The 20,899-nt window shown below is 41.3% G+C and overlaps 1 protein-coding gene across 1 annotated transcript in view; it reads left to right on the top strand.

Moving 5' to 3' along the window:
* The window catches only part of SORCS3 (sortilin related VPS10 domain containing receptor 3), a 545,108-nt gene that overhangs the window by 431,637 nt on the left and 92,572 nt on the right, over positions 1 to 20,899 (top strand). The window contains exons 8-10 of the mRNA XM_024555801.3: positions 508 to 597; positions 9,984 to 10,163; positions 20,027 to 20,173. Of these exons, the coding sequence (XP_024411569.3) occupies positions 508 to 597; positions 9,984 to 10,163; positions 20,027 to 20,173 (417 nt within the window). The remainder of the gene's footprint in view (positions 1 to 507; positions 598 to 9,983; positions 10,164 to 20,026; positions 20,174 to 20,899) is intronic.

Genomic DNA, 20,899 nt, shown 5'->3' with positions numbered 1-20,899 from the left:
ATGTATTAATTTTTAAATACAAAGGGAAAAAGTGTGCTCAGGTCAGAAGTAAAGTTAATTTTGAAGTAATGAGAACTTTAAGCAATAGTAATTATCAGAGCAAGAAAAAAATTCCTTCAGCCACCACGTCATGGTTACAATAGATTAAAAATTGTTTTTAAAAAAGAATAAGTAGCTCATGGGTACAGCCCACATTGGTAGCTTCTGTTTTCAGTAGAAAATATTTATTAGGTGTGTACCCACGCAGAGCACAGTGACCAAATAGAGTCCCTATTCTCACCGAAAGGGCTGTGGGGGGAGACTGTTATCATTTCCCCCTTACTCTCTAAGTGCCATAACATGGGAGAAGCTCAGGGTACATGGGCTTGGAGGTTCAGAGCCAGCAAGGGACATTCTCTAAAAGGTTGGCACAAACCTTTGTGTCTGTTGCTGAAAAGGCTAATACCTTCCAACTTGTGCCATGGTCCATGGCCCCATCTGACCTCTTTGTGTTTCCTCCTAACTCAGGTAACAACTGGTGGCAGAGCCAGCTACTATGTGTCCTATCGAAGAGAGGCCTTTGCTCAGATAAAGCTGCCCAAGTACTCACTGCCAAAGGTATGCGCCCCCTGCTGTCCTGGGCCCTGCCAGATGAAGCCTCAGGGAGAAGCTGCCCTGGTAGGCGGTGTGGGAGGTTTGATTCCTGCCTGGGAGACAGCTGGTATTCAGCCCGACTTACCAGTGCAGAGTTTGGCCTCAGCTGATGTTGCTGAACCTGGATTCTGTGTTCTCCTCTCAGCAGGGTACACAGGCAGGAGTTTTAATTTGCTATGACTCAAACATCCTGCACAACCTCGGGTCATTCCCCAGGAGTGGTAGTGAAAGGACTTCACTACCTTTGGAATCTTTTCTGAGGACCCCTTCCTTTTGTAAGAGCTTTAGAGCTTTACTGCCTAATAGAGGGGTGGGCTCAGAATGGCCCAGGCAGAGCACAGATGCTATAAGTATGTGTGCATAAAGGTCCACAGGTGAGTCTCCTGTTTTTTCTTGCTTCTCCCTACATTTTAATGCTAAATATAAATGTACTGCTTATGTTCCACTCCCTTCTGTCACTGTGAGTAATGAGAAAGGAATAATTTAATATAATTTTAATATCAAATGATGGCATGTTAACTACTCTATTGAGAAATTATAAAACTTTAGCCATGCAGAAGCTTTTTATTTTGATGAAGTAAACATCTGCAAAATGTGAAGGGAACCAACTGTATGGGAAAATAGATTTGCCAATGATACCTTGAACAAGGGTCTGATCTCCAAAATATATAAAGAGCCCATATGACTCTACTCCAGGAAGACAGACAATCCAATTAAAAAATGGGCAAAGGACCTGAACAGAAACTTCGCCAAGGAGGACATCCAGAGGGCCCAAAGACATATGAAAGGATGCGCAGCATCACTAGCCATCAAAGAGATGCAGATTAAAACCACAATGAGATACCACTTCACACCTGTCAGAATGGCCATTATAAACAAATCAACAAACAAGAAGTGCTGGTGAGGTTGTGGAGAAAAGGGGACCCTAGTATACTGTTGGTGGGAATGCAGACTGGTGCAGCCACTGTGGAAAACAGTATGGAATTTCCTCAAAAAACTAAAAATGGAACTGCCTTTTGATTCAGCAACTCCATTGCTAGGATTATACCCCAAGAATGCTGAAACACTAATTCAAAAGAACCTATGCATCCCAATGTTCATAGCAGCACAATTTACAATAGCCAAGTGCTGGAAGCAGCCTAGGAGCCCATCAGTAAATGAGTGGATCAAAAAACTGTGGTATGTTTACACAATGGAATACTACACAGCAGAAAGAAAGAAGGAGCTCCTACCCTTCATGACAGCATGGATGGAACTGGAGAGCATTATGCTAAGTGAATTAAGCCAGGCAGTGAAAGACAAATACCACATGATCTCACCTATAAGTGGAACCTAATCAACAAAAGAAATAAGCAAGCAAAATATAACCAGAGACATGGAAATAAAGAACAAACTGACAGTGACCAGAGGAGAGGGGGGAGTGAGATAACAGGGGAAGGAAAGGGAAGGGTTGTCAGGGAACAGGTATAAAGGACCCATGGACAAAGCTAAAGGGAGGAAGGATAGAGGGTGGGAGATAAGGATGGGTGGATCAGGGGAAAGTGGTGGTGGGAAAATGGAGACAACTGTATTCAAACAACATTAAAAAAAAGAAAAATAAAACTTAGCTCTATGGACCCCATTTCCTATGAACAATAGGTGTTTGGGAGAAGATGGATTTTAGAACTTCATTGTGAACATGGACAGGACATCATTGCATCACTTAATAAGGCTGCAAAAAGCAAAGTCTCAGGTTGACTACATATCAAAAGTAATGTTACAAAGAACTGTGTCTCTAAGCTGGTGCTAGGAAACATTATGACGGGTTACTTGTGTGTAGAGGTAGGAGGAATTATGAGAGAAGAGGGTAGTTAATTGTCTACCCTTTGTTTTTATGCATTCATTTATTCATGTATGCCTGTATCAATCCATTCATTCATTTGTTCTTTCATTCATCCATTGAAATATTCTTTCCAGCATTTAAGTTCTTACTCTGTGAGGCACTGAACTAAGTTCTGTGGATACAGTGGTGAATTAGACACAGCAAGCCCTACCTTCATGGAACTTATATGCTAGGAGAGAAGACAGATACTGACCAACCAATTGTAGGTGTAGAGGGTATTATAAATATAGAAGCTCAAGGGTCATCAAGGCATGAGTTGGAAACACACAGATATGAGTGGTGAGGACAAGTTTCCTAAAGAAAGTGATGTTTAAACTGATAAAAATGAGTTAACTGTGCAAACAGGTGTTGGGGAAGGCAATAGAAAACACATGCACAGGCCCTGTTTTAAGAGAGAGTACAGTTCATTCAACAAATTAAAAACCATGTCGAGTAGCTGGATTTCAGAGATGGGTGAAGAGGCTGAAGAGGTGGGCAGGAGCCATATTAAATAGCCTCGGAGGTCATGGGGATCAGTTTCTCCTTCCCTCTGCCCTCTCTGCGAATGGCTTTTACAGGACCACTGTATAGAATGGTGGCTGCAGGAGGTACTCATCGGATTTTCCAAACCCAGGCAGGGAAGAGGTGTCCCTGCCTAGAGATGAGGAAAGGGGTTTTCTTAATCATGTTCTTTCTAAAGGACAACGGCCCCTCCCAGGAACCTGATGATGTCAATGTGTTGGCCTAGGAAAAGAGTTTCAGGAACTTCCCAAATCACCTTTCTAAACCATCTTGCCAATGTAGGGCCTAGTCTGTGTTTATGTACATATTTTATATATATTTTAACCTTCTCAGGAAAACAAGCAGTTCTCTTCCCTGGACAGTGTGGCCGCAGGTAGGGACAAATGAAGTCTGGAATTGTTCACAATCCTAGAACACTCCACTAACAATTAGCAACCCATGGCCATTTATTGTGGTGGCATACCCTCCGCGGCCCCTCTTATAGAACTTCATCCAGAGCAGCTTCTCATTAATATGAGGGCTGCTGTGAAAATAGCTGGATGGTTATTGATTCCCCATTATTACCTGACATTGGCTCAACTTTTCGTAGGAGGTGAAGACAGAGGGGGTGGAGGGAGATTGGTTCTTCCCATTTTTAAAAGTGGAAATGGCTTTTAAGCATGTTGCTGCTGTTTGCATGGTTCTGTGGCTGCTGCCGGGCATCGCACTTAGGAACAGAGGCAGAGAAGCTCCCTGTCATCACTGCCCTCACACCTCTGTTTCCAGCCTGTCTGTTCAGAATTTGCTCTCCTGGGGCAGCCGTGGCTTTGGAGTGTTTTGCAGAGAATAAAATGAATATCATTTATAATGTGCAGCATTACTGGAAGCAGCAACCTCATGCCGAGTCCTCCAAACCCAGTCCCAGGGCGTCGGGTTGGCATCTCAGTCCAACAGGCAGGAGAAGCACAGCAGAGGGCAGGGAAGACGATGAAGGGGAGCCATGGTGGCCCAGGAAAAGGAGACAGAGCATATGAACAGAAATCCTGAACTCTTATTACAGCTCTGCCGTGTACTTATCCACAAGCCCAGGTCTTCTCGTCTGTGAAATGAGCATTGTCGTACTATTCGATAAAGTTGTGAGGATTCAACCAATGGCTCATTGTTGATTAAGTTGAAAGTGCTGGACAAGCCTAAGCAACAAATGTGATCCAAGGGGAACTATGGTAGATGTTTTTAACCTGCTGCCATGGAGATGTGTTCCTTGAGGGGTCATGTCCCAGCCTGACCTTGGACTCAGTGTTACCTGAGTCCCTCACTTTACCACTCTGACTCCAATACGTCCTCTTTTGTCTCTTAGATTCTGGACTTTTTCTTAACTTATTACTTTTATAGTCATTTCTATGTGAGAAATTTTTTTGATATTTGTTTTTTTAATTGTTCAATTATAGTTGTCTCCATTTACCCCCATTACTCTCCTCTTCCCTAACCACCCTCTGCCTTCCACATTCAATCCTCACCACCCCTGTTATCTTTGTCCATGGGTCCTTTATACATGTTCCTTGGCTTGACCCTTCCCCTTCTTTCCCTTGTGTTCCCCCTCCTACCTCCCCTCTTGTCACTGTCAGAGTGTTTTTTAGTTCCATGTCTCTGGTTCTATTTTGATTTTATGTTTATTTGTATGTAGGATTCAGTTAGTGATGATGTTGCAATTTACCTCAGTCCTGTGCTTCTGGAAAACAGAAATATGTAAGAAATCCTCCCCTCACCCTTTGTGTTCCCAGACATGGCTAACTACAAAGAATTCCCCTCCCTGGTCTTCACTTCTGACCACACCAGATCCCCATTCTTGGTTTCATACATGATTAGCTGGACTGTTTGTCCATGCTGACCAAGCTGTACCAAATGCTTGCTAATTGGACTTTACCAACATAAGTTCAGCTTTTCTTCTTCCCTCAAGCCCCTACACTGACCCACTCTTGAGCATATGGAAGCACTGGGAACTTATGTGAGCATTGCAACTCAGAACAACCCCTTGTAACAGCCCCTCTGAGAATCATCGACTCTAAGGAGAACAATTTTCTAATTGTGGGATCACGCCACCTGCTCACCCCACCCCTCACTCCCACTTTTTTGTAGTCTTGTTGTACTTCTCCCTGTAAAAGTAATTCTTTTCTGCCCTCACCTGAAGTACTTGCAGATATTATAATAGTGTTAACAATAGTCTTTGCAAATAAAGTCTTTTTGTCTGTCTGGGTTTGTTTTCATTTGACAGTAGAATATAGTTAATCCTGATTTGAATAATAAGAGAGAAGAGAAGGAAATATAGTTTAAAAATTTATTATAATGATAATGGCAGTGATATTAACCTTTTTCTCAGTTTCCTCTGGAATATTTTTCTTAATTTTTACATTTCCCCAAATGCTCATTTGCCCTTCCTTGCTATGTCACAGCCACACTTCTTAAAGAGTTATCTGTAATTCTAGCCTCTTTTCTCACTTGCTATTCACTCTTCAACCCACTGCCAGTTGCCCTGGGCTCTGCCACATCCATCCCACTATTCCACTAAAAATCTTCTAACCTTTGCTACCAGTGACTGCCTGTGTGTCCAACAGACATCTCTAGCTCTTTATCTTTTTATACCTCTCTGTAGCACTTGACACTACTGGGGAGAAAAATCCATACCTGATCGTCGTCCCTTTGGTAGTATTTACTTCTGATTTTCTTTCCTGGATCCTGTTATCCTTGCCAGCCTTTAAATGTTGATGTTTTCAATTCTTTATGCATTCTGCATGGTTCCTGCATGACCTCATTCCTTTTCTTCATATCGGTGATGCCTATGTCCACAGCCCCAGCCCATATCTCTCCACTGAACTCTGGACTGTACCTACCACTGCCTTTTCAAATTACATCCCCTTGAGGGTTCCATTTAACAACTCCAGAACTTAGCTCAGAGTCTCCGTCTTATATTCCTTATATCTCTTTCTTCTCCATGGTTACTTACTCCATTTATTCATTAAATAAGCTTGTGTTAATGTCTGCCACATGCAAGATGCTCTGATACATACTAGAAATAAGGTGATAAATAAGAGAGCCATAGTTTTTTGCCTTCTGGGAGTTTACAGTCTAATGAGAGAGACAGACATCAAACAAATAATTGCACAAGTGAATGAATATTTAATTATGATTTTAATGACTACTCAAAAAATGCAGGGAATTTTGTAAGTCAGATATCTGGGATTTTAAAGATATGTCCTTCTCCCTTACCTGCTGTAGAGTCTACCTCCTTAATATTTCACTAATCCATTTCTTAGAGTTCTTAAGAAAACCTGCTCCTTAGTTCAACCCCTCATGTGTTTGCAATGAACCTAGATTGTTGCAATGACCTTTTAATTGGCCCTTTTCCCTGCTCTGGTTAAATCCACTCTTTATACTGCTTCCACAATGAAAATGATCATGCAATGAAGCTAATCGTCACCAACTCAGTCTCTCCATTTATCAACTCTAATCTTTTCTTTCTTCCACTTAAACTTGTACTAGCTTTGCACTTCCTTCTGTGTAAATTTTGGTGTGCCATTCTGAACCCTTGTAATATGGCCACTCTATCTATACTCACTGTCACCAGAAGAAAACTGCTTTCAAGCTATTCCAAGTCCCTCACATTTCCTTGACTGCTCCACCCTTCCTCTCTCCTATCTTTATAAGCCTTTCTACTCCTATCGCCATTTTCAGTACCTCTAGGCAGCGCTTAGAGCTTCACAGAAGGCCACAAGAACACATGATATCTCCATCACCAGGTGGGCATCTTCCTAAGGTTAGGTTCTATATTTGTTTTTCTCTGTATTTATATTATGGTGTTTGGCACATGGTGTATGCCTAAGAGCATAGGTCTCTCTATAATGAAGTTCTGTTAGGCCCAGATTACAAGAAAATGTTTCAGTAATGGAAGTATTTTCACTGTTTTCTCCTAGGACGTCACAGGTTTAGGTTTTCAAAAAGCAACTCTGATTATTCCCAATTACTCTGTTGGGAGGGTGTAGACAGACTGTTATTTATAATTGTTTTAATATGAAGATGACACATGCTTTGGAATTAGATTAGGGCAGAGAATTCAAGAAATAAGCTTTATTATCCTTCAGATCCCTATTAGAACAAATTTAACTGACAAGGCTCTTTGTTTTTGAAGACTTACTATCCAAGTTATTATTGATTGATCCTTATTCAACCATAAGACTTATTAGGAGGGAGGACAAATTGTCCAGAGCTTTTCAGAGAGTGACTCCCCAGATTGCACATGCTAGCATCATCTGGAGGGCTTATTTAGCTGGTAGAACCTAAGACGCTTCACCAGACATAGTGAATCAGAATCTCAGGCACTAGAACTCACGAGTCTTCATGCTATTAAGATCTCCAGGTCACTCTGATGCACATTGAAGTTATAGTCCCTCTGATATGAAGCTTAGCTCTTGATTAGGGTAGTCTTAGGTTTAAATCTTAGTAAGGTCATTTATTAGCTAAGTGATTTTGGCCAATTAATGATTTCCCAAGCTGATATCCCTGGATCCTAGATAGCAATCTTTCACCCCAGAGACTGCAGTAACCTGTTCACCAGGTGACACAGTCCCAGTGCAGATCCAAGGCATGATGCACTCACGGTGAATCTGGCTGCCTCTAATCCTGACCATGCCCCAGAGTTTTCAACTGTTTCTCCCACTTCTTTTACATCAGTTTAGTCTAAAATAACTTAGCTCATTCATTTTTATGACCAAAACATCTGGGGAAAGCCAGGCGTTTCTATTGCATTTTTAACAGGGTAAGTGAATTTAATCCGTATTTCCTGCAGCTGCTATTTTCCCTCCTACTGGGTCCTTGGGCTTTTATTCCACACCAACACAACACGATATCATCACATGGTTTTTAAGAGTAAGCCTTATTTTCATTTTCAAGCAGCTCAGCAGGAACCTGTAAGGTGTGTAAGCACAAATGAGCAAGTGAGGTCTTAGTCAAGGTGACCTGGTGCGTTCAAGGCCGGAGACTGGGACGTGACGGAGAATTTCCAATGCAGAGATGGAGAACTTGCTTTCTCACTTTCCCCACCTCCCGGTTGTCCAAATCAAAAGACCTTGCTCCTTTTGAAAGCATCTTGGCGGAGCTCTCCATAGCTCTGGCATGACAGACATTGCTGCCTCCTTTTATTGTTGAAACCATTTCTGGGAAAGGTTGGCCAAATAAGGTAAGAGTTAGATTCAGCCTGATTATCTACTTACTGTCAACTCTAATTGCCTGGGCTCTTGTTACCAGTGCATTCCAACACAGTGACTGGGGAGTCTCTCCTGCTCTCTCAAGATGTTATTATTTTTGGCATATACATCTATATAGTTATGCATTTTTAACTACTCTCATTTTTCAAATGTTTATCTTTGTCAACATTTGCCTCCTGACAGTGTAAGCTCCTTAAATGAGGACTTGTGTTTATGATAATCTTTGTACAGTGCCTAGACACATATGCAAACTGATTTTTATAAACTGTTTTTATTTCTGAACTGGTAGATTTGGCTTTAGAAATGATCAACTCCAGGAATGCAAACTACAGTGACTTCAGGGACCAGGGAGTGGCAGATTATAAGAAAACTGGGATATATAGGACTGAGAGTCCAATGATTCCACCTCTTGCAAAGAGACTGTGGTCAAGCCAAACACTTGTGATTTATATTTATTTCATGAGTCATTGGTTTGCAACTTCTAATCTGGAGGCTATGGATCCAAATGGTTAGAAGCAACAATTAGTTTAGAGTCACACCACTGAGGTTCAAAACATGGCTCTGCCACTTACCAGCTATGTAATCAGAAGCAAGTGTGTGAACATTTCCTTAATTCAGTCCTCAATAGATATACTACCTCCATTATAGAATTATTTGGATTTCTTGAAATACTATGTTAAGATAACTTAGAACATTGCCCAAACGTTAGCTGTTGTTGTTGGTATCCCAGCCTCTTTACCATTTTGGTAAGAATATTGAAGCTCGGGGGGCTGACACATTTCACAGTCCCACAGCAGAGCTTACATTATGACCCAGAACACTAAATCCCCAGTTCAGTATATTTTCCTCTATATCAGTGATTTTCAAATATTATTTTATGAACAGAAGAACTTCCCTCACCTTTTACTTTTATTTTATTTATTTATTTTTCTTGTTGTCCAAGTACAGATGTCTCCATTTTCCCCTCACCACACAGCTCACCACAGCCATCCCCACCCTCAATCCTACCCCGCTTTGACTTTGTCTATGGGTCCTTCACACATGCTCCTTGACGACCCTTCCCCTTTCCTCTCCCTGTTATACCCTCCCCTCTCCCCTCTGCTTACTGTCAGTTCTTTATTTTAGTGTCTCTGGTTATATTTTGCTTGCTTGTTTGTTTGTTCATCAGGTAAAATGTTATAGAGAAGTCTAGGATAAAGCAGATTTGAGTGGTTCTGCTGTAGTTGAAACTGGTTAGAAAGTCCAGAGCCACACCCAATGGCCATACCTCCCTGCCACCCTTCTTGCAATCCCCATGATTCTGAAGATTCCAAAGGAATGCGTAAAAATGATTACACTGAAAAGTTTGAAAACATAAATGAAGATCTAAAAAGGGGATAAAGCCTGTCTTCTTGGCATGTGTGCATTCTCTCTTGCAAGGCTGTATGTCTCTGTTAGCACTAAGACTACCTTTCAGATATAAAAATAAAAAATGAAAGTGGGTGAATCCCTCGAAGCCATGGAAAATGATACCCACCAAAGCCCCTTACACCCATCTTGCTGTCATTTAACAAGGAACAGAAATCATGAAGCTCATAATTGATAGCTTTGGTCCGACACAGAATTGTTTAACATTGCCTATAAATCAAGCTTTTTCTCAACCATTTTATCAGTGATAGTAATTATTCTGGGTCCCAGTGGGCAGGAGATAAAGATATCTGCTGCCTTACAGGTCTTCCATCTTCTTGCAGGACATGCACATTATCAGTACTGATGAGAACCAAGTGTTTGCAGCGGTCCAAGAATGGAACCAGAATGACACCTACAACCTCTATATCTCAGACATGCGTGGCATCTACTTCACCCTGGCCATGGAGAACATTAAGAGCAGCCGAGGTCTAATGGGGAACATCATTATTGAATTGTATGAGGTATGTACCCAAGGTTGTCCCACACCTGGATCTGCCTCTCTTTTTCATGAGTTTTAATGGTATAAACACAAGCATGGGAGTCACAAAGTCCTGGGTCAGATCTCCGCTGTGCCACTTAGCAGTTGTGTCACTTGGGCAAGGGAGGTATCTTCTCTGTCCCTCAATTCCTCTTACCTGTACAATGGAGGTAAACTATCTAATGAGATTATTGTGAGAACAAAAGATAATGTTTGTGAAGCATCTAGTGTGATGGTCAGCTTAGTGAGCTTTCAACAAATGGTATCTAAAGTTGATGTTCTTGTAGGCATGATCATTTCTGATTACAAATCAGAAATTAAGATAATTGGCCTTTGTGATCTTTTATGTACATTTTTCAATTTTATGTTTCTTACAGACCCTAGGTGAGGGAAGTAGTGTTATTTATATGCCTTAAATTATTTGTAAAATCAAAATAACTTAAGTTTGTGGAGATCAAATATCATCTGTATGTTTTTAAAAAGGTTTATGAACAAATTTTATGGAAAAATACACATATCATCAGTAATGGGCATGATGGTTTCCCTAAAATGCCATCAAATGCCAGTATCTGAACATGAAGAGATGGCCTTTGCTTACAATGAGTTTTTCTTTTTTTAAATATGATGCCTTTCATGAATTTGCACTTATAGAGTTTTTTTTAATACTATGATTACTATTTAAAGAATAGTTTATCTAGGAAACCAAGTGACTCGATATAGGAACTAGATTTAAAAACTCATTGTCTCAGCGACCCTATACCTCTGGTGACAAGTGTGCTTTTTTAAACATCTAGTGACAAGTATGTCCATCCTTTGATGATCTTAGCCATGGTGAAGGTACTTGACTGAGTACCTCAGTATGATGGATGCATTGATTTGAGCAAAGAAAGCGTGTCTCATTATTTAACATTCACTAGTGCCTGGCGGTCACACCCACCTAGACTGTGCTGTTTGAAGTCATTTGTTCATGCGAGGACAAGTTGTGTGTTACGGGTGGTAGCCACAGATGGTTTGGATGAGTTTTTCTCTTTGAGGGTTGGGAGTGACTTTCAGAGCAGAGGGGTCAGTGCACAGGCTTCTGCTTTACAGTGTTCTCCTCTGAGCAGCACCTGTCAAAGATCCAGCATCTCTACACTGGTATCTAAATTGGCTGCTCAGTTACTGGTAGTGATAGAAACTAATAAGATTCTATTCTTTTATTAGGGTAGAAAGAAGGTTACAGAAAGACAGGGAGAATGGAATTATATTTAAAAAAGGAGAAAAATGAATGTCATTCATTATAACTAAAATCAGTAGAAATATCCTGATTTCCTAAAGCAGTAGTTGGCAAGTGCTAAAATAATTCCTTTAACAATAAGGTTTGTTTGGAAAATTGCCCAGATATCTTCCTAGAGTTGTAAAAATTGGTAAAGGTGTTTAAAGAATGTATGTGGGGGAACCCAGGAAAACCAGAATTATCTTCTGGAGGCCAATCCTCTTGTGATATAGGTTTCCCCAGCTAGGTGAGTGTTCTAGGAACCCATCTGTATCAGTATACCAGCTGGTGGTGGTGTGAGAGGCTGTGTTCAGCTTTGGTGAATTTTTTTTTTGAAGACTCCTTCACTTGGTGGGAATTCAGACTGGTGCAGCCACTGTGGAAAACAGTATGTAATTCCTCAAAAAACTGAAAATGGAACTGCCTTTTGATCCAGCAATTCCACTGCTAGGAATATACCCTAAGAATCTGGAAACACCAATTCAAAAGAACTCATACACTCCTATGTTCAGAGCAGCACTATTTACAATGGCCAAGTGCTGGAAACAGCCTAAGTGCCTATCAGTAAAGGAGTGGATCAAAAAACTGTGGTATGTTTACACAATTGAATACTACATAGCAGAAAGAAGGAACTCCTACCTTTTGTGACAGCATGGGTGGAACTGGATAATATTATGCTAAGTAAAATAAGCCAATCAGTGAAAGACAAATATCATATGATCTCACCTATAAGAGGAACCTAGTGAATAAAAATAAACTAATGAGCAAAATAGTACCAGAGGCATGGAAACAAGGAACAGACAGGCAGCAACCAGAGGGGGTGGTGAGGGGGATAAGGATGGGAAGAAGGGGAAAGGACTAGTCAAAGAACATGTATGAATGACTCATGGACATGGACAACCGTGTGGAGATTGACTGTGGGGGCAAGGGGTGGTCTGGGTGGAGGAGAGTAAAGGGGGAAAAATGGGACAACAGTAATAGAATAACAATAAATTTTTTTAAAGAAAAGAAAAAAAAAGCCTCATTCGATGCACTTGTCCATTTCATGGTGGGTGGTTTACCTGCCAATACCAGGCTGAGTGTTCAGCAGTTTTTGACCCTGTGCCCCACCCTCCCTATTCACCACATCTTGCCTGGAGCAACTTTTTTTGTTTGTTCGTTTTCCTGGATGAAAAAAAGTCATCAAGGGAAACATTTTGCCAATGTGGGAGAGGTGAAACAAAAAAGAGCAGAAGTACTAAAAGGCATCAAAATTGAGAAGTTCAAAAACCTGTTTTGAGCAGTGGAGAAACATCTCGATAGGTGTATTGCATCAAAGGGAGAGTACTTTGAAGATAACTGGAGTTTAAACATGTAAGAATAAATACACATTTTGTATTTTAAAAATCTGGGGTTTTTTTTGTGTCCCTCCTCCCCATAACGGGCTTTGGGAAGCTTCCATTTCCATGCCTGTAATCATACCAGGAAGAAGAATATACTTGTGTTATTGGACAATACGTCACTGCTTGTGGGAAGGTTTGGATGCATGTTCACGGGACCGAGGCCACTCCAACCAAACTCCTATTTGCAGAAGTGAGGCTGTAAGGATAAGAGAATTATCCATGCTCCTGGGGCCACACCCAGGAGGAGGGTAGACATTGCTGCAGATGATCTTTCAGTCGAGAATTCCCTGGGTCTCTGACCCTACTGATGATGGTGGGTGAGATTGCCCCTATGCCGTTTCTTTCCTAAGGGAGCCTGAAACTCCTTGGTCATTTAGAATAGTGACACACTGTGATCTGAACTGGAACATGAATCAAAATGAAGAATATACCTTTGTCCTTCTTGTTGAAGTCAGTCTTGCATTTTTGGTCTTCTTGGGTGAAAAATGGCATGGTGCCATTGCATCTATAGAGAAGCAAAATGTACCAAGGAAGGCAACTTCTCTAAAACCAGCACTACTGAGCTGTTTCTCTATTAAATTTTATCATGGTTTATTGTGCCCCTACTTGGTGTTCAAGTCTGTGAGGAAGACAGGAGAGATGATGGCTCTTATCTTCAGTGAGGTTGAATCAAGTTCATTGGGCTTTGAAGGCTCAACAAAAAAATTCCCTTTTTACCTGCCCAGGATTAGAACCAATTGAGATAGAGACAGAGGGGAGAAAAATGGAGACCAAACATCAGCTGTATTGCTTTTTTAAAAGTTGTGTAGGAGGAACTGGGCTAGCTAATATGGCACTCCAGAATTGCACCCATCCATCCAGTAACAGGCAGACATAGTAAATTAAAAAGATTTGGATAAGCCTGTCTCTGTAGCAACATCACACTGAGGTATAGAAGATGTGATCTTTGCAGGCAGACCCCCAGTTTTTTCTCAGGATTACCATACATTATCAGATCCTTTTCCCTGAAGAGGAAGAGGTGAAGAAGTGGAAGGCATTCCATATGTCAAGAGTGGCATGAGCCAAGGATTGGACAGAGGGTATAGATTTGTAAGTTTGTAAGTTAGCCAGTGTCATGGAATAGAATAGATGCTTGCCAGGTACAAAAATGAGATAGATATCTGGATAAATATTTGGAGTTCAGATTCTAGAAGGCATTTAATATCAACAGAATAAATTGGACCCTGACACTATCTAGACCATGAACAACATATTGAAGGTTTTTAGAGGGCAATGCTGTTTCACACCTGGAGATACATTCTGTGATTTGGAGACAAAGCTCAATTTAATTGGTCTCTAGGGGTCATTAGACTTTAACCTTCTTCACTGGCGATTCTCGTAGAAGCTGAGATTGTGTACCATATGGCCAGTTAGCAAAGAGGCTATAATTTTTCTGGGCTCTGAATGCCCTTGAGTAATGCATCTGGGAAAACCAGTAAGCTTTCACATTAAATTCAGCAAAATTAACACACCTTTATGGAGTGTATTGTTTGATGAGATGCAAAAAGATGTAAGTGACTCTATTAGGGTAACCAGTGATAACAGACCTTTATTAAAGTTACGATTCCCCATGATGTGGGATCAGTAAAAATGAAGGTTAATTCTGACTTGAGAAATTTGGGGAGACCTATAGATGATTTGGCTTGAAGAATGAATGCTGGAGCTTGAGAGAAAGACATGTCTGGTGGAGTCCGAACATGAGAAGAGAACCAGAGTCTGATGAGTAGAGGTCTATTTTTATAGAATGTTGAGTGGCCTTGGGGAATAGTAAGGATGAAGATTCTAAAGATACCGGTAATGAACTTGACTGAAGACCCGGGCATTTATTCTATGGGCTGGTATTTCTGTTTTGTCCCTATATCTACATAGCTAGTGAATGGTATTTCCATGCACGATGTAGCCCCCTATTTCAAACCAACGTCGAACTGTATATGATAATGTAACAGGATAACCGGTATTCCCTTGTCTGAAATGTCAGAGATGCCTTTCGCTATCACAGATGTGAGGTGGCTTGGACTGACCATAGCCACTTAAAGCCACTGATGCATCACTCCATCTTCCACAATGACCTCTCAAGCCTCTTCCTGACAATGGAAACAGGACAAAGAAAGCAAGAACTTATTTGAGACTTTATCTTTCAGGTCATAGCCACTGAGAGACCTTGAAGACCAATGGGGATCAACCCCAGTAAACTCACTAAAACCCAATAAGACAAATACATCGTCATTTCTTGGTCTGTTGGAGCAGTCTGCTGCTGTACAGAGAGTCTCTTGCTTCTCTCTTTAATCCCCCCCTCAAAGCACAATGTTGTCATAGATGTAATAACATAATTAGCAGAGAAATTAATTATTGAAGGCCAAATAATAATCAATCTCTTCTTTAAGGGTTCAGAGCCCATTCTATCAAAACAAGGCTGGTGTTGACCACAAATGTAGTCCAATTATGTGTGCTCACCATTATTCCTATGACACTCTTTTTATATAGGGGAGTGCTCTCTTTACATCCCTAACTATAAACTGTATTTCTTTTTAGTTGCTCTCCACTGATAAATCAGGAAACAAATATTCTTTTCAACACCCTCAGTTATATTATGGAAACATGCTCCGAGCTGCCCATCTGATGGATTTTCTTCAATACTTTCCCGAATATTAAGCATCCAACTTGATAACAGCATACCAGGCAATGCCCTACGCTGGTATAGTTGAATAAATATGTACACATGTACTTCTAAATTTCATACTACCCACATTAAAAATGTAAAATGAAACAGGTAGAATAAATTATAATGATATATTTTATTTAGCAAAAATGTCCAAAAGATATTATCATCTCAATATAGGTTCATTATGACAAACTGCTGACATACTTTATATTTTTCCATACTAACTGTACAAAATCCTGGGTGTCGTTTACATTTCCCACACATCTCTATTCATATGCTAAATTTTCATCAGAAATCTGATTAGTATCTACATTTCATAAACTTTGCAGTGGAAAAGTGTAGATTCACACACCCAAAGTTACTCCAGACACACTTAAAAGTTTACCAATGACTAAACTGGTCATCAGTGTTCAAACTGGTTAAAATTAAATAAAATTATAAATACATTTCTTGGTTCCACTGGCCACATTTCAAGTGCTCAACAGCCACTTGTGGCTAGTGGCTATGGTATTGGATGGCACCACCAAAACAGCTTATATACTTTTTCTTATTCATCTCTCACAATATCCCTTGTGGGTGTCATTCCCCCCCACTGTGCCTATGGGGGTACAGACATGCAGAGAATTTAGTAACATGGCTCAAATCACACAGCCAGTAACTGCTGGCACTACCCTTACACAAACCCATGTTTCTTTGTCTAGAAATCCCAGACTCTTTCTACTACGTATTTTTCCATATTATTTTTTTATTGAGGTATAATTTATATACAGTAAAATTTATCCTTTCTTGTAAACAGTTCTGTAAATTATGACAAGGGTATACAGTTGTGTAACTGCCACTACAATGAGAATATAAACAGTTCTATTATCCCCAGATATTCTGTCTTTTGGCCTTTTAGTAGTCAACTCTCCCCCCACCTAAAGTCACTGGCAAACACTGGTCTGATTTCTCTCTCTTTCCAGCTTTGCCTTTTCTGTAGTGTCATATGAATGGAATTAGACAGTAGGTATTCTTTGGAGTCTGGCTTTTTTCACTGATGCCCTTGAGATTCATACATATTGTTGAGTATCAATAAATATTCCTTTTTATTGCCAAACAGTATTCCATTGTTTGGGTATATCAGTTTTTTTATTCATTCACCAATCTGAGGGCACTTAAGTTGTTTCCTCTTGTGCATGATTATGAATAAAACTTTTATAAATAATCATGTAAATATAAGTTTTTATTTCTCATGGGTCCATACCCATATAGATGTAGGATTGACAGGTTGAATATGAGTATATGTTTATAAAAAGCCACCAAGCAGTTTCTAAAGTGGCAGGACCACTTTGCATTGCTGCCAGAGATGTAAGAGCATTCCAGTTGCTTCATATCTTCACTAGCACTCGGTATTATCAGCTGTGCATGTGTGTGCATGTGCACGCATGTGTGTGTGTGCATGCTTGCATGTGTGTGTGATTGTGCATGTATTTAGCCCTCCTGAAAGAAGCACAGAGCTACCTCATTGTGGGTTTAATTTGAAATTTCTCATGACTAATTATGTTGGGTGGACAAAATGCAACTCTCTGAGGTATCCTCAGAGTTCTGGTCTCTTTGACCATCTTATGGATGCTTCCTTGTTTTCCTTGTCCCTAATGGTTGCCTTCCACCCTCTGTTTTATCATGATCTTAGATGACCCTTTTTTGGCCAGATGGACAATTGCTTATAGACTCCAGAGGGACATATTTTCCAAACTGACCTTCATTGGGTTCTCACCACAGGTTTGACTCTAGGGACAGCCCACAGCAGACTGTGGTAATTGCTTTTCTCAGCAGAGCCCTGGTTTTTTTTGTCCTGAGGGCCCAGGGTAGTAAGTGACAGATGACCATGCCAGCTGCACTCAGTGCCTTGCCAAGGGGTCACTGTCAGTTTCCCTTTATAGTTCAAATTGACTCCCAGAAAGTGGGCCATTCAATCCTGACACCTCATACTGTCTTCTTCCATGGGGCCACCGCCAGCTGGTGCTTTTCTCCTTGAACTGCTGGGGCCAACAGCAGCAGCCAGGCCTCTGACTTCAAACAACAGTGGGAGGAAGCATGTTTAAGGCAGATGCCAGCTACCTCCTTGGGTGGAGAAGAATTCGAATGTGTGTCTCATTATCTAATTCCCTTACATTGAATATAGTGAGGGTAAGTTGTGTTTCTTGATATATATGTACCTACATATGTCCACATATACCTGCATATATGGGTATGAGTCTATTAGGCGGCATCATAAATGTATTTCATTCTTGGGTTTGCATTCAAAAAGTTTGAATGCTGTTGGCCTAAGGTACACAAAAGCAAAGTGACTTCTAAACGTATAGTCCATTTATTTAAGATATGGAGTCAAAAAGCAATTCAGTAATAAGGTAAGGGCTTTGACCAATCCATATACAAAGGGAAAGCACTCCGGTTCTCTCAGACAAGAAGGAGATTGTTGTGGCGTTATGTGCAGCTGCAGGAGAAAGGCCTTCAGAGCTACAGGTGGGTTTCCTGGGCTCCAAAGGCCTCCTTCCTATGCTTTTGCAGTCTCCGTTCTCCTGATTTTGCTCTCAGGATATGTGGGGCACACAGAAGATGTCCATCTGAGTGGTAAAGCTCTTAGTGGGAAACGATGGTTGTGACCGTTCCATTTGCCAAACATGTTTATCCAGAAGAACACAAGAGGCGGTGGCATGGCTAGTAATTCGTGCTGCAGTGCATCGCACTGGAGGCAGGGGACAGGGTGACAGGACCCCCACAGGGGCAGACTCAGGAGTTGGAGTTTGACCCTATCTTTTCTTCCAGGAAGTGGACAGCCAGGCCCTAGGTACATGTTGGAGGTGGGCCATCTGCCTAGGCGGGGAGAGTTCTTGGAATCAATATCTGGTGGTCCTAAGAAAATACCAAAAGGCGAAAGGTTCTAAAGAAACATGGACTGCATTATCTGTGAGGAATAACTGGCAATTAGGTTTAAGAAAAACACCTTTGCTGTTGGTTTTAAAGACCCACGTGATCTGAGGGCCTCATGGCTCCTACAGAAGCATATAAGGTGCCAGCCTTCCTGAAATGACACTGACTTTAAGCAGCTAGGGCAGCAAGGATACCTCTGGGGAAGGGCATAACTCCTTCAGCTGTGCGACCCCCCTCCCACGTTCCCCCACAGCTTGGCTTCTTCCCTTACCCACCCTCTGTTCAAGTTGGGAACCTAATCAATTCCAATGTTGGCCACTTGTCAAATTCCCCTGGTGGTGTCCTTCCCAGATAATTCTGTTTTCCTTCTGATATTCTTTGCCCAGTTTTTTCTTTGTTTTATTTGGGTTGGCATTCTCTTTCAAGGCCAGTCAGATTACTAAAATATTAAAAAGCAAGTAGAAAAAAGAGACTTCTTATTTCATCAACTAAATTATGCCATTAAAAAAAATGAAAGAGCTCACTTCTGTGAAATTCTTTCCCGCTGGTGTTCTCTCCGAACTGCAATAAATCTCAGTTAACCATGATCCTTAGAGAATGGGGGGTAAATGTAATTAAAATTTTGAGATCTCTATTACCCAGAAAAGCTGCCATTAAACCTTCTGTTTACATATACTTGAACTATTCGAGTTATCTTTTCGCTTTGGAACATACTGGAATTGTATGGGAAGTTAAGAGAATGTTTTTCTTTTTTGACATCAAATATTGTCAATATAAATAGCTGTTCTTATTGCCCAGAACATAGACATAATAGAAATAAAAGTTTAAGTGAATTTGTACTTATTCTAGAACCTTCTAAATCACAAATGTCCTTTAATCCTCTAGCTTCTTGTTTTGTGGTGATGCTTTTCCTCCTTCAAAATATTACGGGTGCGCCAATCCCGGTAATCGGGAACTCTGGCAAGAATGCCCATGTTATTTCATGTATCCATTGCCAGTCAACCAAGGGAAAATGGCAAGAGCAGGCCTGATTCTGCCTGTTTCAAAGTGACTGCTGGCTGAGAACCAAAGATGATATGGCAGTTCTCTGTAGTCACACAACGTGCTAGTGACACAACCAGGGATGGATTCCAGGTTGCCAAGCTGGGTCATCTACCCAAAGTATATTTGCCTCACTACCAATTGGGATACCTCAACTTCCGTCATTAAGGAGTATACCCTGATGCCTTGACAACCTGTTTACAAGCCCCTCCTGAGCAGGAGGGGGTAACACCTACAGTTGCCATTGACCATGTCCACCTCAGAGGGAATGCTAATATTAAGGATTGGGTCCTAGGGAACGAAGTGCAGAGACATGCAACATGGGAAAGTCAGGTGGGTAAGAGGGGAATAGGACATGTGAGTTGGGGGTGCAGAAATGAACTTAAAATTTTCTCAGAGACTGTATAGCATGTGGTATGTCTCACCATGTTCCTTCTCTTCCTTTTTGTACCCCCAACATCCTGTGGAAAATGCTGGGGCTTCTCTCAGGGCTCCTCCAAGACTATAGGCATTTTGGCCCAATGTGGTTCTCCATCTCTTGCCCTTTTTCCTAGGTAGCAGGTATCAAAGGGATATTCCTGGCAAACAAGAAGGTGGATGACCAAGTGAAGACATACATCACTTACAACAAGGGCAGAGATTGGCGCCTACTGCAAGCTCCAGATGTGGACCTGAGAGGAAGCCCAGTGCAATGCCTGCTGGTCAGTCACCCAGACTCATGTGAAGTCCACAGGGAAGGCTGGCTATCTGAGGATGCTGACTCGGGAGCTTTCTTCCATCAGGGGGCCTTAGGAGCTTGGCTGGTGCTGGGCAGGCATTTCCCACAACTCCCAGGGTGTGGATCTGTGGGCTCAGACTGTCATACCACTTGGATGGAAAGTTCAGTTGAATATCAGAGGCTTTTACTGAGAACATAGTATGTGATCTAAGTCTTAGTAAGATAAAGAAACATACAAGAGAAAGTACCTGTGTTCCAGGGTCCCAGGCAGCTCAGTAGTGGCAACACACTTCTTAAGTGATGCTGATATGATATAGTTTGGTAGGTGTTTGATGGCTGTCAAGGTAAGCAAAAGTTGCCTTGGAAGCTCAGGAGAGGTCAGGCTGGTATGTCCACATGGAGTAGTTAATCTATCAGCATCCCCAGGGTTACAGCTGCATGGAGTATTGGGGTAGGAGCAATGGAGGACACGATGTGTAAGATGCTATATCTGCCCTCAGGTGCTACAACTCTAGGTGGGGACAGAAGACAGATAATTAACAGTGACATTCACAACCCTCAGCTCCATCTTAAAGAGGACCTATGTGATAGTAGTCTGGTGGTTGACAGAGGGAAGGGGGAGGGGGATATTTGGGGTGGACGGAAACTTAATGTATAGTGACAGAAGATGGTTTGACTTTAGGTAGTAAGCACATAGTAGGATATACAG

Source organism: Desmodus rotundus, chromosome 4 (assembly GCF_022682495.2).
Source record: "Desmodus rotundus isolate HL8 chromosome 4, HLdesRot8A.1, whole genome shotgun sequence".
Taxonomy (NCBI): Eukaryota; Metazoa; Chordata; class Mammalia; order Chiroptera; family Phyllostomidae; genus Desmodus; species Desmodus rotundus.
This window is presented reverse-complemented; position numbering and strand designations above follow the sequence as displayed.